Source organism: Canis aureus, chromosome 7 (genome assembly GCF_053574225.1).
Source record: "Canis aureus isolate CA01 chromosome 7, VMU_Caureus_v.1.0, whole genome shotgun sequence".
NCBI classification, from domain to species: Eukaryota; Metazoa; Chordata; class Mammalia; order Carnivora; family Canidae; genus Canis; species Canis aureus.
In genome coordinates this window covers 39,924,571-39,950,612 of record NC_135617.1, presented here as the reverse complement: position 1 = coordinate 39,950,612, position 26,042 = coordinate 39,924,571, and the positions used below count along the sequence as shown (strand labels likewise).

At 36.7% G+C, this 26,042-nt stretch overlaps 1 protein-coding gene across 2 annotated transcripts in view; it reads left to right on the top strand.

The window, feature by feature from the left end:
* Positions 1-26,042, top strand: part of COL19A1 (collagen type XIX alpha 1 chain) — a 311,746-nt gene that overhangs the window by 197,588 nt on the left and 88,116 nt on the right. For both annotated transcript variants that reach the window (XM_077903490.1, XM_077903489.1), the window contains exon 17: positions 11,150-11,203. In XM_077903490.1, coding sequence (XP_077759616.1) covers positions 11,150-11,203 — 54 coding nt within the window. The remainder of the gene's footprint in view (positions 1-11,149; positions 11,204-26,042) is intronic.

Here is a 26,042-nt window from a genome sequence, read left to right as displayed (position 1 = left end):
TATTATATGACTTTTTTAAGACAAAACTTCCAATAGCTTCTCATCATAATCAAAATAAGAAAATTTAGAACTCTCATCAATAATCTATAAGGTCCAGCATAATCTGGCCTGCCTACTACCCACCCATAGGCTTGCTCTTCTCTAGCTACCTGTGTTTCTTGCTCTTCCTTGAACAAGCCATACTCAGGGCTTGCTTTCTGCTGTTCCCTCTACTGAATGCCCTTTCTCAGGCTTTACATGGCTCACAGACTTACTTGGTTCAAGTGTCCAATTTTTGTATCCAAAACTGCACATCTCCCTTATATAAACTTATATTGTTCACCCTGCTTTTTAAAATAATTCTAATTGCTATCCAAAATTCATATCTTTATTTGTTTAATTATCAGATATGCAGTAAGTATAACATAGTGGTAATGATCAGAAATGATACAGCCAGGTTGCCTGGATTCCCAACTTTGCTGCTTACTAACCATGTGCTCATAGGCAAGTTGCTTGGCACTTGGTCACCTCATCTGTAAAAAGCAGAGATACCTCAAAGGTATTCTGAAGACTTAATGAATAAATAGATGTAAATTGCTTAGAATGGTGTTTGGCACAGAGTAAGGACCATCGGTTATCTATTACTATTATTGTTCCCAATTAAAGGACAAGATTTAAGAGATTTCCAGAGCATAGAAAAGGGTCTGACTGTATTAGGGGCTCAGTAAATGTTTGTTGAATGAGTGAATGAATAAATCCAGGCATGTGCTGCTTGAAAGTGGGAAAAAGTGTCCTACAAAGACACAGTGAAGAGGTGGCAGATGAACAAATGAAGAGTTTAAAATTTGTAACAGAAGTTTTATGTAGTTGAGAAGGCTGAATTGGGTAGGTTTTATGTATGAATCCATATGTATGCGGGCATACATGTATGTATTACTACATCTAGGCAGGATGTTAAGAAAAACATGTAGCTGGGATTTCTGCCTGTAGGATAGTTCCCTAAAGGGGATGGAAAAATCAAAGAAGAACATAAAAATAATTCAGCAAATGACCCATCACCAGAGCTGCCAGGACCAAGTGGGACACTGGCTTTCCTAGGAAATCCTAATCTTTTGCTGGGAGTTTGGAGCTGAAGGAGAAAGAAACTGTCTGGAGTATGACTGCTACCCAGTCACAGTTTCAAGTGATTTGGATGTAAAGTTTAAAGAATGTTAAGTAGTATCCAAATCAAGAAAAAATGTACCCAGTATTGGTATAATGGCAAGTGTTCAGTGTTTGAAAGTCATCAGTACATTTCCCAATACTTGGATCAATCAAGAATCAAGCAAAAAAACAAAAAAGGACTGACAGGCTGGGAAATGCTTTCTGAACACACTTGATCAAAAGGTTAGTGATAAGTATCAGAGAAGAAAAGGATCAAAGAAGATACACACATCCGTGTCAGTGCAGAAGCATCCCGGACAAGCCGTCCCTGCTTGAGAAGACATTTAGAGTTTGATGCCCCATCTTGTTGCTAAAGGTATACTGACAGCTTCTTCCCTACATTTCAGCCCCATTGTGGTAACCTTACCTCTACCTCTCTCTGAAGAGAAGACGGACAAGAGTTAGTATGAGGTAGCACATGGTCAGTATGGAGGGAATTTAATCCTCACTCCCACATCCTGTACTCCTAAATTCACTCATAACCAAATGAACAAGTCTATCCAAATAATTGTTGCAAGTAACTGTCCCTCCTCTTCTACATTGAAGACAAGATTTAGGTCTTAGTCACCCAGATAGTTTCCCCTTGCACAGTATGTAAAAGATAGTACCTTTTTCTTAAACAAATTTACACAGCTTTTTTGTTGGGACTTGATTCTGAAGTCAGCATTTAAATATCCAAATGCAATCTGACCTATTAAATTCAAATTGATGCATTGAGGATTATGCCCTGAAAATTCTCTTTCAAAATCAGGTAACCTGTATAGTTCATCTTAGGGATCCTCTGGAATTCTCTTCCTTTACCAGGAAGTTATTGGATTGCTGCAAAACATATTTCTGTGAATTTATTTGGTGCTGGTTAATCAATCCTACACATTGAAAATGCAGTTCTAAAAGTTCACCCTTGAGGCTACATTTCATCTTTTAAAGTAGGCAGCTCAAAATGCTGAAATTATACCCTTTATAACTACGTTAATTGAAATCAAGATACAAAATGTTATTAATGATTTCTTTGTCCCAGTGCCAGTCAGTGAGGCTGTGTTCAGACTGTGACTTCTCTGACCACATTGTTTTCATTTTCATATTTCTGTGAAAATAGGACAATTTACATGCATTATTTTTTCCTCTATGTATTGATTTCATCTATCCTAAATCAGAAATATAACAGTTCCTCTAACAAAGGTGAAAAGATAAAATTCGGCATTCACAAGGCATTCTGAAAGTGCTTAGAGATGTGGAAGGCCAGTAGATCATCCTGAGACAAAGAAGGCAGTGTAGAAGGCCTGATTCCTCTTTTTCTAGTCCATGAGCATGCCTGCTGTAAACTTCCAGCTAGGGAGGAAAAGAACATCTCACAGTGCGCTTCCAGCATCCACCCTCTTATTGTGGCATAAAGAGGTGAAAATATATTCACAGCATGTTCAGGAAATTGTTTGGTCATACCCTACTGCTGTCCCACCCATGATACCAAAATGAATCAAGTGCCTTGGCAGAGATTGACAATGGCAGGCATAGAAAACAGAGCCAGAAATTGAGACTGAAAGAGTTGGTGGTTTGGCAGGGCAATCAGGAGACCTCAGATAAATCCTAATGGAAGGTTATGAACAGTATGTTGGAAGGTCTGCAGAAGTCAGAGTAGATTCTGAGGCGAGGGCAAACAGAAATCAGGAGAGCAGGTGAGACCTCCAGAACCCAAATTCCAAAGGACAAAGTGATAAGCAACTGGGACTTTTAAAAAACTGCCTTGGTTATGAGAAAATAAGAGAACCTCAACAATTACAGCAGCAAAGTAACCTAAATTGTGAATGATCAGAATATCTACCAAGTAAACCTTGAGATTATGGGTTTTAAGATCAGACATACTTGGTCTTAAATTTTGGTTCCACCAGTTAAGAAGAGAGTGATTTGGAGCTTGATATTTAACCTTTCTTTCTTTATAAAGTGGGAATAGTACCAACCACCCACAATAGTTTTGAAAAGACTAAGCAAAATAATGTTAAGTCATTGCTTAGCACTCTATGCCAGGACCATAGCAAGCACTTAATAAATAGTAACCATTTTATTTTTTTAAATAGATTTTATTTATTCATGAGACACACACACACACACACACACACACACACACACAGAGGCAGAGACACAGACAGAGGGAGAAGCAGGCTCCATGCAGGGAGTCTGACATGGGACTCCATCCTAGGTCTCCAGAATCATGCCCTGGGCTTAAGGTAGCGCTAAACCACTGAGCCACCCGGGCTGCCCAATGGTAGCCATTTTAATAATTATAAGTCATAGACTCTTCTTATGTTTTTGTGGTACAACATGGATAGCTCAGGGCACGGGGGGAAAAGTTGATTGTTGGTACACCAATAAGAAGGAGTTAAGAGGTCAGACCTTGACTGTACTTATCTTCGTGACCAAATTAGTAACAACATAATAACTTAATAGGAATACTAAAGAGTGACTGTAGACATTACTGACTACAGACCACTTGGCTCAGTCCAATGCTTTGATGAAGTGTTATCATTTATTCAGATTATCACTTATTCAATTGTAGCTGATGAGGTTTACATGATATTGTCATATTTCTGACTTGTTTTGAAAAGCCACGGTGGTTACTCAAAGTCTGTACAAGGAAAAGAAAGGAAAGGGACAGAAAGATGGGGAAATTGTGGAATGATTTAGAAATTTTGGGATCCCACCCTAAATGAGGAAGGCAGTATTCAGATTGGCATCACACTATGGATTCATCTTTCCTTAACTCTAAACCTATTTCAAATCGTTTGTCCATGCTGAATTAAATCCTCTTCCCATGTCCTTACATGAGCCACTTGCCTGATCCCTGAAATAATGAGACCTTTATGACTAGAGTCATTGCTGTCATACATGTATTTTTAAATATCTGTTAAGAAATAAAATGAATTTAAGATATTATGCATTACTTACATAAGTATTCCATTCTCATTTTTTTTCACATATCATTGACTTCAAAATGTAACTTTTTACATTGGTCATAAATCTTATTTCCGCTCACAATGTAAAAAGAGAAAACTAAACTTCCCAAGTAGTCTGTAATGTTTTCCTGTGTAATTAACACCTCATTCACAGTTGTGGGTGCCAGTCAAGGCCCTGTCTCCTCTTCCTTGACATTTCCTTGATACCTTGGTCAGGCGAGCTGATGCCTAAGAGTGTGCTAAATACACACATGGGAACAGGGAAATATTTGAGAGGAGCCAGCTGTATTAGCAAGATCTGGCAATTTAGAGAGACTACTTTCACATGTGTCTCTTCTGTGGGCTTGGAGTCTGCATGCCATCCTTTATTTAAGTCCGATTACTACTATAACCTTTTCTTCATCATCATCCTCAGCAGCAGCAAAAACCATCTGTCAGATAAGTACCAGTAGTCCATTATTTGCATTCTTTCTCTTCTTAATGCTCCTGCAGGGCCAAGTGTTTATAAATCAAGTGACTAATTTAAGATACACGTGCTCTCATACTGCAAGTCATCCTGGAAGCATGGTTATTTTTAACTGTTGAAAAATTGTAGATGTCATTTATTTAAGTAGCCTTATGAGGTTTTGTTGTGGTGGTGGTTTTGCTTTTTTGGGTTTTTTGTTTTTTTGTCTTCCTGACAATGGTGACCCTCTGTGGCCTTGCACACAGCAAATACAGGTAGCTGAAGACATAGATAATTGAAGTAAAATCATTCTGTTGTTGAAATACCCTGGTTTCATTTTTTTAAAAATTTACTGTAACAGACATTCAGAAAAATGTGTCAGAAGGATACACATCTTGATTATTTTTCAAATATTGAGCTCATCCATGTCACCAGCACACCAGTTCAACAGATAAGCCTCACTGACACAATAAAATCTCTCTGGTGCCCTCAGAAACTCCTGGCTCCCACGGTGGTAACTGGTAATAACTTCTAACAGTAGGGACTCACTCTGCTTAAGTTTATTCCTTTTATAAATTGATGAACAGTGTTTGCAAGAGTCACTCGTATTGTTGCACATAATTGTGTTCCATTCATTTTTGTTGTTATATCACGTGTTCCATTGTATGAATACCCCACAATTTGTTTCTTATATTTCTATGTTTCATGGGCACCTTGATTGTTATTTTGGATGAAAAAATGCCATATGCATAGTTAAGAGTTGGTTATACTTTTTAATTCATGCACAATCCATATTTCAGTTTTTCTTGATATATTATCAAGCATTTTTAAATGAAAAAAAGTGGAGAATCAGGCAAAGGATGGTAAAAGAGCAGGATGAGAAGTAACTAACGTTATTACCACTATGTATTGGACGTCATGTCATGAGTATTGCTGTTGGTTTTAATTGTGGAAAGAATATGTATTACATAAAATTTGCCATCTTAATCATTTTCAAGTATACAACAGTTTGGTAGTGTTAAATATATTCATGTTGTTGTGAAAAAGATCTCCAGAATTTTTTGTCTTGCAAACTAAAACTCTATACCCATTAAACAGCAACTCCCTTCTTTCCTCTTTCCCTTGACCCTGGTAATCACCATTCTACTTTCTGTTTCTATAAATTTGACTACTCTAGATACTTCATAATAAGTAATGCATACAGTAATCATATGGCATTTTCATTTAGTGACTTATTTCACTGTGCTTATTTAATTAGCATAGTATCATCAAGTTTCATCCATGTTGTAGCCTGTATCAGAATTTCCTTCCTTTCTAAGACTAAGATTCCATCATATCTATATATGTAATATATATATGTATATATACATGGTGTGTGTATATATATACACACATATACACATATATATATACACACACATATATACACATATATACCACATTTTGTTTACTCATTCACCTGTCAGTGGACATTTGAATTGGTTCCACCTCATGGCTATCCTGGATAGTGCTGCTATGAACACGGATGTACAAATTCAAGAGCCCGTACTCAGTTCTTTTAGTTATATGCCCAGGCGTGGGATTTCTAGATCATATGGTAATTATAATTTTTGAAGAATCTGCATAGTGTTTTCCATAGCAGTTACAATATTTTACAATCTCACCAAGAGTGAATAAGTGTTCCAATTTTTCCACATCCTTGCCAACACTTATTTTCTGTTTTTTGAAAGAAAGCCATCCTAATGGGTGTATATGGTAGGAATTTACATATGATCTTTTTTTTAATGCTTAGCAGACATGTTGCAAAATATAAATATCAATTTTACAGCAATGAAATCCTGACCCAAAATATTTCCATAAAAGAAAAAGCCAGGTCTCCAGTCCAGGTGTTCTTGAACTTGACAATGTTTTTTGTTTTTTGGTTTTTTTTCTCAAAGTTCCATATAATCACAAACCCAATTGGGCTTTCTTGTTCTAAGCTACAAGATTTGCAAGATATTAGGGGCTCTACATGATTGCCTGACTTCAAATATGAATAAGAGCTTGAGGCTTAGAGGAGAGACTCTCAAAGTGTGCCAGCAGCATTATAAACAACCTGTTAGAAATGCAAATTCTCAGGCCTTACCCAAAAGACCTAGTGAATCAAAAACTCTGGAAATAGGGATACAAATCTTTGGGTCTTTTTTTTTTTTAAGTATAGTTGATATACAGTATTATAGTAGTTTCAGGTATGCAACTTAGTGATTCAGCATTTATATACATTACAAAATAATCAACACTATAAGCCTAATTACCCTCTGTTATCATATAAAATTATTACAATAGTATCAACTTTCTTCACCTATTTCACTCATTTTTCCACTCTTCCACTCTTCCCCTCTGGTAACAACCAGTTTGTTTTCTGTATTTCAGACTATGTTTTCTGTTTTGTTTTGTTTTGTTTTGTTTGTTCATTTATTTTGTTTTCTAAATTCTACATATCAGTGAAATCATATGGTATTTGTCTTTCTCTGTCTGACTTATTTTACTTAGCATAATACCCTCTAAGACCGTTCATGTCCTTGCAGATGGCAAGATTTCATTCTTCTTTATGGCTAAGTAACATTTCTGTGTGTGTGTGTGTGCATGTGCAACATCTTCTTTATTTGTTCGTCTATTGTGGACACTTGGGTTGCTTCCATATCTTGGCTATTGTGAATAATGCTGCAACATAGAGGTGCATATATCTCTCCAAATTAGTGTTTTCTTTTTCTTTAGTAAACGTAATGGAACCAGTGTAGTAGTTCTATTTTTACGTTTTTGAGGAACCTCCAAACTGTCTTTCACAGGGGCTGCACCAGTTTGCATTTCTACCAACAGTACCCTAGGGTTCCATTTTCCTTACATATTGATCTGTTTTAACCAGCCCTCCTGATGATGCTGATGCACAATCTGGTTTGAGCACCCTGGGGCTTAAATCATTAGATAGATATCTGATCTGCTATCTAATAACCTTTACACTATTTCCAAACAGGAAACTTACATGTTGAGCACTTTGAGGTTTCCAGGGTAATCTGATATTGTAAATCCGTTTTGTGCTTTATACTCCAGTTTTCAGAAAAGTGTTGGCTTAGCCTAATTGTGATTATGCTGGAACAGTATTTCCTCATCCACTTGGAGATTCAGCCAGACTCCAATTTATCAGAATTGCTTATGAACAAATGGCCACCTGGGAGCAGGCATCCTAACCAGGAAGGCCACTGCAGCTCAGCATTTGTCTTTTTATCTGTCAGGATTTTCATCCCCACCCTCCCCTAACTCTCTGCTTTTTGTCTCACTTTACGGCAGGTCTTGAGTAAGCCCTGCAGTGAAGGCACTGAAATAGGAGGTGATAGAAGTGGGAACAAACATGGTTAAGCCATTCCTCCCACCCAGCACCCCCACCAGCAACAGCACTAGCCCCTGGCCCCAATCGTCCCCACACAATTCCCTAGAGCCCTGTAAGGAAAAGAACAGGGATTCATAGATTACATTTTGCTCAGAAAAACCAGAGAGATCTGATTTTAGTCCTAGGATGAGAGTTGTGCTTTATACCTGCTGTCTTGGCATATGTTATGAATAATACATATCTAAGTAATAAATAGATAAAATATTCCCCGAATTATCCTGGCTTAAGTAATAAAATTCACACTACCAAAAATCTACATTATCTCTTAGGCAGGCTGTTGCCTGTACCTAATGCTTTTAAATGAAAAAAACAAAAGATGGCTTGGAGGAACAGGAGATTTTGAGACGGTTCCGTGCAGTGGGAGGCCTTAAGTGGGAGTAAAGAGGCCTAAGGAGTTCATTGGCAGAGCTCCTTGGAGAGAAGAAAGAGGATGCCTGGGAGTCGGCCCACAATGTCTATCAATACAGTGGTTGATGACCACTCCCAAACATCATCTTTTGGAGCTTCCACCATGTTTCTTATCTATTTACCCTCCTGTTCTGTCCTGTCAGAACCCCTTAATAAATCACTGAAACTTAACACTTAAGCTAAAGTCCTAAGTCCAAATATATTTAAGGCACATGTGGCTGTGTGGCTAAGAAAATAGGGACTGTGTTTGCTTTGTAAAGAAAATCTTTAAAAAGTATACAAATCAGTATCAGAGTGTAACTAGGAACTCAAGCCTACAAATGACATCTGAGCTGAAACTATGTACCATCCGAAGTTATCTGCTGCATACAGTATGTTCCAGTAACTTAACAGCCCTAAAAAATATTTGACCCGTATATCCACCCTTAGGCAGGATGCATAAATGAAAGTAGCATTCCTCGGCACTCCTCCAGCATACACATCAGTGTATGCACTCTGACAATTGCAAGGCTGACTTAAATGATCACGTAAATCAGCAGTGATAGGCAAGAGCTTGGATGTTTGCCCATACCATACTGAATCATGAATGTTTTTACTCCTCATCCTAAAACATGCCAATATTATATTACAATATCTGACATTTGGTTTGCCTTAACCAGTAACTCTGTGATAAAAGTTGATCAATAATCAGCCTCATTTTCCCCCACTTCTGCCCAGATCAATATACATGTCTCCTTTAAAGAAAGGAGAATGCATACAGAAAGTTGATCCTACGGTTTTAACTTACCTCAACCTAAAAGAAAGAACCAATCACCCACTTCGATGCCATTGATTTTGCTTCTTTGTGCTCTTGTGAATAAATAAATTACAGTGCTTCCACTTTCTAAGTAAACTTTTTATCATTGATTAGTCCTCAGGGTCTAATTGACTTACATTTACTAAAAGACCCAATATATTGATTTTCAGAATGTGTAAACTACAAGACCAGAAAATGATATACATGTGTATAACTTTTATTAAGTATACAGACTATTAAATTATATATTCATTCCAGTGTTATAATTCCCCAAAGGAACTCCCAGGTTCAGATCTCTGAAACAGAAAATACATGAAAAGACCACTAATTATAGCTCTGTTTTTAATTAAGCTTTTAAAAAATTGTTCTTTAGGTGTTAGCTAAGATTGTTTCTAAGAACAGCCGCTGTTTTTATATGAACTCTTGATGATGTGCATTTTACTTACCTTCAATAACAGTGCAAACATTTCCCACCCAATTACAGTGTGGTATGTGCTTACTTATCTCCCAAAGTTTACTTCACTGGTTTAACTGGCATTAGACTTTCTATCCCACTCCAAGCCTAGACAAAAACCAGAGAGAAGAGCTTACTTTGACAATTTCAGAGCAAGAAAATTAGTAAATGAAATGGGCTTTTCTGTGTTTATGTTTATGGTTGTCCCCACAAAAAATATTAAAAGATGAAACCAATACTTTTACTTTGTCAATAGCAATAAGTCTTAATGTGTATGAATATACTACCAATAGGATATAATAAAATAATTAGTAACAATGAATTAATGTGACCATATTTATAAAATATCCACAGAGGGGCACCTGGGTGGCTCAGTTGCTTAAGCATTAAGTTAGCTTAAGCTGATTCTTGATTTCAGCTCAGGTCATGATCTCAGGGTCATAAGATCAAGTTGTGCATCAGGCTCCATGCAGGCCTGGAGCTAGCTTCAGATTCTCTCTCAATCCCCTCCCCTTGCCCTCCCCGCCTCGCCCCCAGCTCACATACTCTCTCTAAAAAAATAAAAACTGAAAATAAAACATGCTCAGAAATGCTTGTCATTCAAAATGTATGCTTTCAATACCTAAGCTTACATCATTCCTTTAGAAAAGGAAAAAAATTCAAGTTAATTTATAAAAAATAACTAACTGCCCTTTAAGTGGTATTAGTAGATACATAGTCACCTAGAGCTGTTGGTACAATCTTATTTTTCTAACTCTTGCAATTGGAATTTAGCTAGTGGTGAACTTGGGAAAGTTAATTCAATTATGAAAATGAAGATGAATAAGCAAGGGGTATTTATTTAGTTTATGTAAAAAAATAGCTTAACCATCCAAAGGGAAGAAAAGAGCTAGTTGATGTGCTTTATATAACACATAGGATTATAGTATGGCTTAAGGTAGTGCTTTTCATACCTTAGTGAGCATAAGAGTGACCTGAAATGGTTTTAAAATGCAGATTCATGACTTCCTTCCCCAGAGATACTAAACCAGTTAAGTGTAGGATGGAACTCCAGAATATGCATTTGTAACATCCAATCGCACCCTCAGGTTACTCTTATGAAATTACAATTCAGACCATTTTTTGAGAAACATCAGTTTAAGATGACAAATGCAGGTTTTATTGCATCCAAAACCACAGTATTGTCAGATAAAATGCCAGTCTTAGACCATCTTTCAGATACTTTATATTACTTGACTACAGTATCAAAGTAGATAGCATTTAAAGGACTGCTAATAAGTTAAGGTTTATTCATTTCAAGCACTATTTTTCTCCTGTTGGTCATTAAAATTTGGTCAATAGCTTTTAGATTTCATTGATGTTTAAAGGTCAAGTAGGCTTGAAATTATTTTTTAATTTTTACTATCTTGAAAATTGCTGTTTAGTATTGTTTCATCTAAAAGTAAAAAGGCATCACAGTATTTATTGTCTGTTTCTCTTTGGTTTCCAGGGAAGACGAGGAAAAACAGGTCCTCCAGGAAAACCAGGCCCCCCGGGACCACCTGTGAGTAAACAGTAGGATGACTGCTCTTTAGGAGAGCCCCTCTTTCTTTCTGTGTATTTATCTACAGATTATATTACTCTTCTGTAGCTAATTTACATCTTTCTACTGTTTAAAATGGTTATACTCGTGGGACACATAGGTGACTCAGTTGGTTAAGCATCCGACTCTTGTCCCCTCAGGTCATGATCTCAGGGTGGTGAGATCGAACCCCTTGTTGGGCTTTGTGCTAGGCATGGAGTCTGCTTGAGATTCTCTCTCTCCCTTCCTCTCTGCTCCTCCCCCCATTAGCTTGAACTCTCTCTCCCTCACTCTGTCCCAAATAAGTAAATAGATCTTTAAAAAATAAAAATAAAATAACATGGTTATGCTCCCTACACCTCCCACCACCACACAAACCACAAGGTAAGGGAGGCTAGCGGCTGTCCGCACATCTTGCCAACTTCTTTATTACATGGACAAGAGCAGCTGTACTGCCTGCATGAGCACCCTAAGCCAAGTCTCCAAGTCAGTGAATCCTGATCTGAACCTGCCTGGCTCCATCTCCTCAGTCTCTTAACATCCAGGCTGGTAGGAAGTTAGATATCTGGAGAAGCATAGCCACGTTTCTTGATATAACTGTTTTGTTAGTACAATTTTGTAGAATGCTATTGCTGAAGAGAGCTATAAAGATCTTCTAGCCAATTAGCTCATAGTTTTCTTTACCCCAAGCCTCTAGAAAATGTATCCCATTTCTTGTGGTTCTGCCAATTCTTCAACCCATTAGAGTTTGATTTGTGTCCAAGCTGCTCCACTGGCACTGTTCTGTCCATGGTCACCAGTAATCTCTGAGGCGTCACATTCCCTGGGTGCATATCAGGCTTCATCTGATTTCACTGCTATACAGGAATTAACACTGGTGCCGGCTCTCTCCTCAAAACTCCCAGTTCTCTTGGTGTAGTCACATTGATTTTTCTTTTCTCCTACCCCTGGGGCCAACCTTCTTTCTCTCCTCCATTAACAGTGTTTCCACCCCTCCTATCCACATGTTGCATGCATTAAGATGCCCAGTTTGTTTGTTTGTTTGTTTGTTTTTCATTTCAACCCAGACATTCCTCCTGTGTTCCATGCTCATACACTCCCACTGCCTTCTCACTGTCTCCACTTCGTCTCCTACATATCACAAAAGTAGCCTGTTCCCACACTAAGCTCTATAAATAATTCTGGATTTACTTCTTTCTCTCCCTCAGCATCCATATCCAAACAGTTCCTCAGTCGTGTCAATTCCACATCCCCATGGCTCACAAATTCATTTCCTCCTCTCTTTCTTCATTGCCACTGCCTTCGTTAGGCATTTGTCACTTTGTATCTGTATCTTAGTAGCCATCTCAGAGAGGGGTTCATTGCCTCTACCTTCTACAAGTGGACTAATATTTCTCAATGATAATTCAGACTGTGTAACTCTTTGACTTGAAATTCTAATAACTTCCCTCTCCTTCAAAGTGAATTTTTACATCTTCTACATGGCATTCTGGGCACTTCTTGGTTGGCCCTTTACCTCTCTTTGCCCATTCTCCTCTATGCCCTTACTTCATTTGTAACCTGTAGTGTAATCGTCCCCTACTATCTCAAAAATGCCATCCTTTGTGTAGGTTCTCCTGAAGGCCTAAGTAAGCTTTCCTCCATCTTATGACTCATCTCAACATCAGCTCTCCCTACACAGCCTTCATTAGTGCTCTTGGTGTGTGAGGTATCATCCTCCAGGATCCTTGTAGTAGTATACCTCCTGCGTTGATGTAGCACATGGAACATTATTTTATCTGTCTGCCTGCTGCACTGCAATTTTTTAGAACCTCTGTTTTATCACCATTGCCTACCGCAGTTTCTTCATGCAGCATGTGATTATTAATTATGTAATTAAGAAGTAAACAAATGAATATATTTTGTAGATAAGAAAATGAAAACCAGAGAATTAGTGGCTTTTTAAAGACCAGAAATTCCGGGGATCCCTGGGTGGCTCAGCGATTTGGCAACTGCCTTTGGCCCAGGGCACAATCCTGGAGACCCGGGATCGAATCCCACGTCGGGCTCCCGGTGCATGGAGCCTGCTTCTCCCTCTGCCTGTGTCTCTGCCTCTCTCTCTCTCTCTCTCTCTCTCTGTCTATCATGAATAAATAATAAATAAAATCTTTAAAAATAAATAAATAAATAAATAAATAAATAAATAAATAAATAAATACCAGAAATTCCCTTCACCACCACTAGAGGTCTCCAGACCTGATACTTTAGGAATTTCTTAGGATGTGGTCATCGGTGTGCCAAAAAATGAACATGATTGCTGCAACGTCATTGATTTCGTTTCATCCACTTTAGCCATTCAAGTGAATTGTTCTATTAGCAATGTACTGGTGTCAACGGATAGTGATTATAAAAGCAAGTGGGAAAGAGGCATAAATTGGGAGCCTGGAATCCAGTCTTTAAAGGAATTAGCTTTGTTGATTTTTATTCCAAATTTTCTAGCAAAACAGAGAACACATTGTAAGATTTGATATTGTCTTGTGCTGTTAAGAAAAAAAGCTGGTGAATGCTAACAGGCAAGATTAGACCTTTGTGTAGCTTTCTAAACATAGCATACTGCTTTTAAAATTGGATAATTGTTGTCTCAAAGGAGGAATTTGAATGATGAAGGCTTTTGTGGCAAGCCTGCCAAATGTCTAGGAAAGAAGATTATTCCAAGTCCTGGAATGGGTTTTCAACTATAGATCAACTGAGTTTACTAAAGAATTTAGAAGATTAAGAAGTAGGCGACTCTATGAAAGAATTTATAATATTCAATTCCACCAGTTTTAGTTTATTGCCAGAGTGTTTGAGGAAAAGAGATACTTATTTTATTTCAAGTACTGGATTTAAAATTTCAACTCAGCTATGCGTCTGATACAGTGTTTGTTAATTCCTGAGCACACAGTATTTAAAAGAAAAGTAGTTTATTATCTTTCATAATGTAACAAAATACCAATTATTAAAAAAATATTGTAAAATAGCCAACTACAAAAATAAGGGCAAAAAAAAGAAAAGGTTTTTATTCATAGATCAGTTTTTGTTTTTAAAGAAAGGTATTAAATAGCTCATTTTCTGTTTAAGAATTGTGGTTTATGGAAATTCTTTGTCCTTTTGATTACGGGATAACTCCTCCAGTTGACTAAAATATCTTTCCTCCAATATAAGTATTATTAAAATTTTATTTTGGGGTACAGTTTTCATCCTGTTTTGAATTTTTTGAAGTTGTTCACATGATAGGTTGAATGGATAACCTGCATACCAGCATTGCTGCAAAAAATCTTGCAAGGCACCTACTCTTACTTACAGGACTTAACCAAGGGCAGCATTGCAAAGGAAGGTAAAATAATAGGCTCCCTACATTTTTCTATGCTACCTTCATGTTTAATTTTTCTGAACAAAGTGTATTTTAGCAAGAGGACTGTTGTTTTTTTCAAATGGTTAGAAATCAACAGAGTTCTTCAAAAGCAGTCCTTTTAAGATCATATTAATTCATATCTTAAGATAATGAGTTTATAAAAAAATTGACCAGCTCTTAATCTACCTTGGTGAGCAATTTCACAAATATTTATTTAAGGCCTACCATGTACCTAATACTCTGTTAGGAGGAGGGCTTACAAAAATGAATAAGATACCATTCTTGCCCTCTGTAGATTCTAGTTTAGTTTACAGTAATATGAACAAAGAAAGGGAATTAGAAAAGATAATAGTCAAGATGGTTTCCTTCAGGAACTGACAACTGAAACGTGAAGATTGAGCCTTAAAAGAAAGAAGGGATTCCTGCCGGTTATAACAACATGAATGAACCTGGAGGACATTATGCTAAGTGAAATAAGCCAGTCATAGGACGAAGACTGCATGCTTCCACTTACACAAAATCTCTAAAACAGTCATACTCAGAGAAGCAGAGAACACAATAGTGGTTGCAAGGGGCTGGGGAAATGAGAGTTGTTATTCAACAATATAAAGTTTCAGTTATGCAAGATGAATGAGTTCTAGAAATCTGCTGTACAGAGTAGTACCTATAGAGTATCCTGAACAATATTATGCATTCTGAAGTTTGTTAAGGGTGTAGATCTCATGTTAGGTGTTCTTACCACAAAACAAAACAAGATAAAACAAAAACACGTAAGGGACACAAGGAGACTGGGAAGTGTTGGATATATCAATTATCTTGATTGTGATGATAGTAGCACAGATGTTTTCATATGTCCAAACTCATCAAATTGTACACATTACATATGTTCAGTTCTTTTTGTAGCAATTATACCTCAATAAAACTAGAAAAAAAGAGTTGAAAAGGAATTGTCAGGTAAAACAAATAGGGGGGTAGAAGAGAGCAAAGTGAGTGCTGCTGACAGAGGAAATGAGCCGGAGCAAATACAGAGAATCGCAGCTCTAGGGAGTAGGGTTGGACAAGCAGCCCTTGCGGTTCTAAGGCAAAGAGCGCCAAGCCAGCACTGGCATGTCAAGCCCTGCCAGGGTCCTGGTGAATCTCAAATTAAGCTCCCCGAGTCATGTGAAACTACGAAAATTCATGGAGAGCTCTAAATGGGGAGTCCCAAGGCCAGATGTCATCGATAAATCCCTCTAGTGGCAGGTATGACCAAACTGGATTGTTGAGCCTAGGCAAGATTCACTGTGGCTGTCACAGTACTTACTATTTTTTAAAATTATCAGCAGAACATTTTTAAAAAATCTCTTTTGTATGTCCCATGGAGCTATTTGTATTTTGTTACAATTTATATATAGTTTAGGAAATACCTCCTCTTATGGATATACTTAGATCACAATGGTGTTGTTTTTCATTTATTTGTCTTTTTCAACATTGTACCCTATGTAAAATGAACCCTACTTCACAGTGGGAAGAAAGGTAACAAAGAAAGAAGGAAAGTTTGGTCAAGGCTAAAATCTTTCTAATTGAGATTTAGAGATGGCGTATGACTCACCCTAGTGGCTTGCGTGTGAGATTCCTAAAGCACATGTTAGAATTTCTTATCACAATATGAAATATTTTGAAATAATTAACTTTATCTTTCTTATCAAACAGTAATGAAATAATTTGTAGTATCCTTCAAGTCAGTGAATAGTATATAATTTTAGCATATATATTTGAGCAATTAGCCTTTAGAAAAGTTAGGGAGGAAAAACTTTTTTCTGAACAGTGTGATTATCTAAAAAAGCACCAAGATGGCATGAATCCTTTGATAAAAAGCATACTTTGCTCAATTTATTCAAGAAAATGTTTTCCCTTCGGGGTTTTAGAGATGTTTCCTAAATCAAGGGTAGCATTGTTATTTAAAAGAATATCAGTGCAGATTTTTAAAAAAATACAACTGAAAGAAATCTCTAATGGCCTGAAGCAACTCAAATAATTAAAACACTTTAACCAGTCCTTTTACCTGCATTTTTTTGTTCTGCAGTCAAATTTGTATTTTCTCACTTTCTTAAGAAACATTTGTACCAAAAAAGTTTTTTTTGTTTTTTTTTTTTTAACAAAGAGTAATTTCCCACAAATTTCCAGTTAACATATAAAGGACAACCATTTTCCCCCCTAGAGAATACATTTCCTAGGGGAAAAAATTATAATAATGGAATATTTACTAAAAGTAGATCTATTGAACTACTATTATTAAACTGTCTTTATGAATTAGTGTTTTATCAAGGTCACATATATTGCTCCAATTTAATTCCCCATTTATTTATTTACTTACTTGTTTTTTAAGATTTTATTTATTTAGCAAGAATGAAAGAGAATGAGAGAGACAGAGGAGGGACAGGGGGAGAGGAGGAGAGAATCTTAAGCAGACTCCATGCTGGGAATGGAGCCTGACTTGGGACTTGATCTTTCAATTCTAAGGTCATGACCTGAGCCAAAATCAAGAGTCAGACACTTAATCAACTGAGCCACTAGGTACCCCAGTTCCCTATATTTAATAGCAATTTTTATTCTGTTTGAGGCAGATTTAGTTGAAATTTACATACATGTAATCTGCATAAAATAAAATTATTCCTAACCAAAATACTCATAATTGAGGAGCAACTAAACTGGTTAACAGAGCTAGACACACCCTTTATGATAAACATATTTTTTTTATAAAATATTAGTTCAATTTCCTGTTAACAGGCAAAGCCAAATTTACCTATGCAAAGGAAGACGTTCTCAAATTCCCCTCAAATAGCTTCCACCATCTTGTTCTGAATGACTCCTCATTGAAGGGAAATCCACTAAGTAGAGATTTCTTGGATTGATAATACCTGCAAATACACTGTGCTGGAGAGCAGTTTTTCAGAGAAGAAGCATGAGAGCATTAAGTATCTCCCCGGGGGAAGGAAATAATACTAACTCCTGAGGAAACAGGTTCAAAAGGAAAGGACGTATCAGGAGAGTTTATTATAGTACTTGCTCTGCATGAGGTACTCCACTGCCAGTACCTTATATAATCCTGACAATTGTGGTGAGATGTAGAAACAGTCCCATTTTATAATAGGATAAAGGATGCTTAGAAACATCCAGTAATGTGCCCAAGATCACATAAGTGTGTGTAAGTGGGAAAACCAGAAATGAAACCCAGGAGCTGATCCCTAAACCCAGTTTTATTTCACTGGATCACAGATGTGAAAAACAACCTTCTAGTTTATAATGTGACTAGGATCAGCCTTACTTAAACATTATACACAGAACATGGTTTCATTTTCTCATGGTAATCCATGGCACTGCAGTACCTCAGGACAGCATAGTGTAGAAGATTGTGAGGTACTCAGGCGTCTTCACTAGCGTGTCCTCAGGCAATTCACTTGACATTTCCATGGCTCAGTTTCCTTTTCTGTAAATTTGAAATAATAGTACCTGCCTCATCAACTTCTCACAGTTGCTGGGAGAAATCAATAGCTTGTATGTGAAGATCTTTCTTGTAAATGTAAAGCTCTATCTAAGTATGACTGAGATCCATTCCTATTATTCTGAAGATCCATCCACACATACAGTATTGTAGATAAAAGGGATTGTCTTGAATCTGCACCTGCACATTTTTTCCCTTTTTATAAATTTCCCAAAATCCCTTTAACAAAAATGTGAATCTTTTGATGACTTCTAAAATGAAAGATCACATGCTCTGCATAAATACGGAAAGCCTATTCTACATATGTAAATCTCCCCATGAAGAGAGAGAACGTTACTCATAGTTAATAATAATGGGGTCTAAGTATTCAATGATGGGTTTTTTTTTCCCTTCTGATTTATAGCCTCTTCCTTGCTTGTGGCTCTTGTTTATCTATGGTGTGAGTGGTTTCATTTTATTCGTTGTGATGTTCTCTAAGTCTCCATTACTATCCCTCACGCTCTAATAAAAATTTCTTTTTCTTTAAAGCCTTCCAGTTATCTGCATAGCATAAGCAATGGAAAATCGTGGCCTTGTGTTATGATAATGAGACTTGGAAAGTCTCAAGACTTGAAATGCCTTAGTTTATTTCAAAGTGTTCTGGTTTTTAGTTCCTTTAGAAAAGAGGAAAGCAGCTGGAAATGAGGCGGAGCAGGAGGGAAAGCAGGAGAATTTAACTAATGAGCCATTAAAGGAAGTATGTATTAGCCCACCCAGTTGACATTAACTTTACTTCTCATTCATCATCACTGTAAAAGTGTTTATTAAAAACCACATTAATTTTGAAATGTGTTATTATTTCTTTCTGTTACAGGCAGAGTCTTGATTCCCTTTCATTTTTTTTTCAGGCATTGTTTTTGTGCATTGTTTCATTATTGCAGTATGAGAATTGAGCAGTGGGCTCAAATGTGTCACATTTCAGTGCATAGCAATTTATGTTGAAAACAGAAATTCAAGGAATTTGTAACATAGGGCAGCAGCTCCCTCTACTGTTTCCACTGGGAAAGCTCTAAGCAAAGTGACACTTCATAGCTCATGGAGGATATCCAAGCTATGAAATTTTCAGTGTTTGAGGCTTAATTATAAATCTACATGAATTTTAAAATTATTTTCAGGGTTTTTTTGCATCTTACGCTTATCCTATATTTTAAATAAAAATGTCATTTCATCCACAATCATTTTCAATATAAATTTGATACTCTCTTGAAGTGAAAGCCCTTAGCTCATGGATATCTAAAATGCCCATTTATTTTGTAAAATGCTGATAAAACTCTACAGTGATCATTTTCTGGGAGCTGACTCCAATGAAATGTATGCTTCTTTTCTGAAACAACCATATGATTTAAAATAAATACAACCATGTTATTTCTGTTTTAGTTTTAACTTCAGTGTAATGGAATTTCTTTTACCCTGAATGCATGAGTCATTTCACAATTTGAAAGTTATATTTCTATTGTCTTATACACAGGTAAAGGAGTAAACTAGGGTGTAATATTGAATTCATTTATTCAACAAATACTGATCATCTCTTTGTGAGTCACTATTACAAACAATGAGCATACAGTAGTTTCAAAATAAATACATAGCAACAAACAAACAAGCTACAGAAAAGTAACTTACACTCTATTGTGTGTTGGAGGTAGCAATGGTTAATAAGCAACTCAACGAATAGCAAAACAATTTCAGTTTAGTAGGAGGTGATACAGGGGAACAAACTGGGCAACTTAAGAGTGATTTGGAAGAGTTGTTACTCTAGTTAAAATGGTCCAGGTGACATCTCTGAGCATTTAGATGATGTTAGTTGAGAAGGAGCTAGCTGCGTGAGGGTCAGAGCAAGATCTTTCCAACCAGAAAGACTAGAAGTGCAAAGGGCCTGTGGTGGGAATGAGCTTGATGTATCTAATAAACATAAAGGAGCTAGGAGAAAAACAGTGCCAGAAAAGAAAAAGATGCCACCTTTCTGGTAATTTGTGTGTTAGGTGAGATGGATAATCATAGCAATGAAAATATATGCCCTCAAAACACCATAGGCCTAATAGCTTTCTGTACTATATCCCATTATGCATCTGATTATCTTCCATGTCCAACTTTATCAACTATGAACTAACTGAGAATTCAAGGTATAAAGCCATTGTTTTCAGCATACAGCAAGACTCACCTTTAAAACAAGTTAGTACCTCAAATTCATTTTGGACTACTCAACAAAGTGGATAATAAGAAATGTCTGATTTTAAACATTTACTTTCTGGTTAAAGCACACTGTATGTGACTATATACATTTTGAAGCTCATCATGTCTAAATGGAAATCCAGTCCATATTCTTAACATCCCACTTAGAAACCTTGAACTGATCAGGTTTTTATCATTTTTCTCAGTTTTCCTTTCAGCAAAAATCCTCAGTCTCTTTGGTCTATTAAATGGCTAAAGGCCATGTGCTATAATGATAATCTCTTCAGAGAAAATGAACCTAACCATTTATTTGAGTCAATGGGAATAGTAATTTCACTTCTTAATAAAAATAAGATGACTTCCTCAGATTTAAAAATAAAGATACATAAGACCTATAAAATGGAGACAGACATGGCCAGTTAATCATTTTTATTACCACTTGTCCGTCACTGGGGTCATGGTCTCAGACAAGCAGCTGTTGCTACATTACTAAAATTCCAGGGTCACCTTGTGTGGCCAAAGAATACATAGACTTGCATGTGAGGCAGCTGGGGGTTTCAGGTTGAGAATTTGAAAACTAGCACTTGGGTTCAATTCCCCCAATTACTTCTCTTTTTCTGTCCCTATAAACAGCAGCAGTAGGACATTTTGACTTCCTAAGCTTTTTACTAATAACAGCTACACTCTGGGGAAAAAGGATTTTATCTTCATATAGCCTGACTATAAGACTGTAAGAAGAGACTTCTGACTCTTTTCATCTTGGATCATGTTATTGAAACCAACTATTAGGACTTCTGAATTGACAGGCATTGTGTATTGCAATGATGGGAAAAATATTTGGTATCCTTGATATGTGGTTATTGAATTTGCTATTACTTGAGCCAGTGCATGGATTAAGCACTATTTATTTGTTTTGGATAAACATTAAGGTTTTAATAAATCTGATTGGCCTTTGAGAGATATTCAGAAAGAAAGACCTGTTTCCTAAGTAAACTTAACAGTTTGTATTTGATGAGGTCGTTTCCGAAAAGTATCTCCATACAGTATTTAATTTTACCACTGTATGATTCTGTGAGGTAGGCAGGAAAAGATTATTTCCATTTTAACAGTGACAAAACTCTAGATCTTGGGAAATAGGGGCTTTACCTAACTCCATGAAGTCAGTTTTCTCTGCAAAGCTACTATCTAGTAGAAAACTGTTTGGGTCAAGGGTGACTTGAGAAGCAAGTTTTCAGCATTTCCTGGGGGGACTTGAAACATGAGAGGATATGGTAGAAAAACTTGAAGGGGCTTCAGCTACATCTGTAATTTTGTAAAAAATAAAAAGATTACCTGAAACAAATCTGGCAAATGGTTACAATCTGACAATATTGGATTGTGGATTCATGAGAATTTATAATATTCTTTTCTATATTTTTCAGCATGCTTGAAATATTCCAAATTTATATTAAGAAATAAGAAAACCATCCTTTGGACGAGGTTAACATCAGGGTAGTATCACCAATAATTTTACTGACCTAGAGGGTCAGCATCTTCTTTTTTGTCTGAAATCCTTTGTAGGGGACTAAATATTTTAAAAATAAAATCACTAAGCACTTTTTTTCTAGAACTCCACTAAATGTACCCTTTGTAACCATGGGGTTCAGTTGAGCCAAGTATCATCTGCAGATTTATCATTACTACACCTATAGATGAGAGAGAAACCTTGATGTCACACATTTGAGTTAGAGTGAAGATGAGGGATCCCTGGGTGGCGCAGCGGTTTGGCGCCTGCCTTTGGCCCAGGATGCGATCCTGGAGACCCAGGATTAAATCCCACGTTGGGCTCCCGGTGCATGGAGCCTGCTTCTCCCTCTGCTTGTGTCTCTGTCTCTGTCTCTGTCTCTGTCTCTGTCTCTGTCTCTGTCTCTCTCTCTCTCTCTCTGTGTGACTATCATAAATTAAAAAAAAAATTTATGAAGTGAAGATGATAATCATGACAAAGTAAAACCTACAGATTGTTCATTTGGCTATTTGAGAGAGCAGTCCATAATGTCCCCAACTATTCAGATTTTGCACCAGCTCTTGGCCTCTGTGTAATTTGGCAGTGTATAAGCCAGTGCCATCAGCCTGGTTATCTTCAGTCCCAGCAGTTTGCCTTGGAAATCACATTTTCTCTGCACAGGAAGCGTTGTCATCCTATCAATGCTTTTTTTTTTTTTTTCCCCTACCAAGGCTTTTAAACAGAATGAATGTTATCACTTAATTACAGTAAATGAAAGCTCAAAGCATTGATAGGTGCAGGCTGTGTAAGCCAACTTCCCTCCTGATTTGATTGCTGAGGTCACACGAGGGGATGGAGGCATACTTGTTCTCCAGGTATGGTTTTTGTTGATGGTGAGCTTTGGGGAACACCATTGGAAACAAATAATTTGTTTCACACACCTCCATTCTTCCTAGCTTTCATACCCCTGTGGTTTTTATCACCTTGTGCTGGGTCAATGATGTTGTTTCTGTGGGGTGGCCAGCCACTCTCAAGATTCCTGTTGCTCCTTATATTGCAGGGAGCTGACAAATGATATTTTTCTTTTTGCAGGACATACTGAGGAGAGATGAGTATGATACATTTTATGGATGGATAAGCAGAATAGCAGTGTTAGGGGAGGAATCATAATTTTTCTAACCATCATGCCATGGAAATCAGTCAAAAATGTCCCACACTATCAATAATGCAGTGAACTTTATACCAATTAGATCGATTTGTTTCATGGTGTCAGGAAAAATCAGCTCCTTTGAAAATTATTTTTGTCTCCCTTGGAAAATAAAGTGTTAAAAACTTATGAGCTTCATAGCATAATTTAGAAAATCTGCTTTTATGAAATGGGTTAATTATACCCATTGAATGCATTCACTGTCACAGTCTCATCCTCCCACTCCTGTTCCAAAATGACAAGTAAAACCAGGGACTGTGCAATTTTGGAAAACAATCAGGTCACATATTGAGTATTTTGCTTATTCATACAACCATAAACTGCCTATGCTTGAGTTCCCTCAATTACACAGCTCAGTATGCAGGCCAGAAGAGACAAGCCCAGCTCAAGTGAGCACTTCCTGGAACACACAGAGGAATGAGTTTGAAAAATGTCCAAAGTGGCAGATGTGAAAAATTCTCATTCAAGATCCAGAAGCTGCTTTTGCTGCAATTCCTCCACCTGTTAATCGCACTGCTTCTGAACTTCTGAACCAGGGATGCTGGCAATATCTTAGATTGAGACACTTAGGAGCTATTGATCTTTCAAAGTATGGTGCAGGTATATGCCACTGTGGTGAGGGAAACCGGCTCAGACAAGAAGATGGATCACATGGATCACAGTGTTGTCCAGAATTTCCAGAGATGCACCAAGAATGAATGTGTGGCTGCTGGCTTCTAACAAAAGTATTATTTTTATTAGAGGATGTCCCCAAAAGATGTCCTTGATGAATGCTTAAACCAATGTATTGTATCACTTAAATTCTTCAGATTTTCTGAATGCTAATACTAATGCTAATCTCTCTTCCACAACAAATACAATGGCACCATTGTAGTCCTATTTAAAGGGTACTTCGTTTTCTCTACTAAGTGTGACAACTTTCCCATGACTGTTCTTCACTGTAATTTCATGCTCATAGAATTTCAACCTATCAAAATCATCCCCAAGCAATATTACTCTCTTAGTCTCTTAGTTAGCTCATCTTTTTCTACCAACTATAAACCATTTTTATTTCTCCTTTTCTTCTATCATCTCATAAATACTAGGACTCATTTGATGTCATTTGAATTTCAATGGTTGCTTAAGATGCTGATTACCATTGTCTGTTTTTTCTTTTTCTTTCTTTCTTTCTTTCTTTCTTTCTTTCTTTCTTTCTTTCTTTCTTTCTTTCTTTCTTTCTTTCTTTCTTTCTTTCTTTCTTCTTTCTTTCTTTTTCTTTTTTCTTTCTTTCTCCAAAAATCTCCCTCTCTTTATCTCTCTCTAATCTAAACCCTCCATGATTTTAACATTTCTGTGCTGTATGTGGTTCCTCTCTCTTCTCCTAACCTTTCTTCCATTCTGGTCACTTTCCTCTTAATATCATCTTGTCATCCTAATCTTTCAGGATGTGTATCTACACTCTGTTCCAGATCTCTTTGCTTGGCCCTTACTGATTCTGTATCTCATTAAGGGGTTCTGTGATCTTTCATCATTGAATTCCCTACTTGATTCTTACAACCAGCTTTAAGATAATTGTTATTTTATTTTCCTATCTGGCTTCTCTCTCACTGTGAAGCTGATAGAGGGAAGTATCAAAATAATCAAAGCTTTGAGGTCAGGCTGACTTGGGCTAGAATCTAGCTCTTATCCACTAGTCATGTGACCTTGGGTAAGAAAGTTAACCTTTTGTTATATGTAAAATAAAGATAATGCCTACCTCTCTGGATTATTGTAAGAGTAAAATGCAATAATATAAGTCCCTGACACACAATTATTAGTTTCAAAGCATAACTATTTTTATTTATTAATGTTATTATCATTATTTCATCTTATCCTTCTCTACCATCTGCTTATTATTTTCATCTTTCTTTCTCTGGATTGTGTCCAGAGCTTACCATTTCTAAAGCAAAAGTATTAATACTTTACCCATTTCCTACATTGTCACTCTCATGAAAATTTTTCTTCTGTTTTGCTCCTCTCCTGTTTCTCTCTGTTCAAGTCTTTAAAGAGTAAACTTCATCTAAGATTGTTAACCTAAGTATATTCGTTGACATATTCATCATCCAAAAAAACTCAGTAGATTCCATTTTCAGTGTGGATGGAAACATCTATTTAAGGATGAAGGCATTTTCAGTTTCATGATTGTATTTTTGTGTATAGCCTCATCAATGAAATTTATCCTGATTAGCTGGAAACCTGAGTTTTCCCTAAGTTTATTCTCTCTGAGTCCTCACCTCTTACAACCAAAGTTAATCTTAAGACTTAAAACAAAAGAAGTAACTCCATTCCTCAGAACCTGGTGCCAGAAACAAGAGCCCTGGGCTGATGGTGGTATAAGCAAAGAATCAGCCTCCAGAGTTTTCATCCTCCTTTTTCTGTATTCCTTTCTCTTTTGATGCTGTCTTCCCCTGTCCATACTCCCCAGGTACCATCCCTTTCACTCTACCCCTTCTCTGTCCCATTCAATTTGCTCTTAGGAAATATTTATTAAATGATTCATAAGAATATATTAGAATGGAACAACTCTTAGACTTGGTTCTACCATTTGCTTATTGTGTGATTTAGGAGAAAATCTCTCCGTTTTCTCATGTTAGGTGAAGAATATAATATTACCCACTTCAGTTATTATAAGAACCAAATAAAATAACATGTTTTGTAATCACTCTGCCATCCAAGATAATATATGAAAGCAAATTTACGGTATCCAGAGTTGTGTAAATATGAAACATTAGTATTACATTTCCTGGGAACATTTGCATGTGAGCTGGTGATAAAACCCAAACAAATAAATCAAACTTTGTCTATGAAGTTTTAGGAATAAACCAGAAAGTGGGTGAGATATTCTCAGGAATAAGATCTCCTCTCCAGGAACCTTAAATTTTACCTACTATATACTATCTAGTCACATTCCCATTGTAATCCCAAAAAGGACAGCTTGAAGAATCTATGTTGAAATGGAAACATAGTATAAACACAGTGAATTTTCTGGCTTCAGAAATCTTATTGTGCAGTTTGAGAGTTTTCAGAAATTTTGGGGGATGAGAGGGC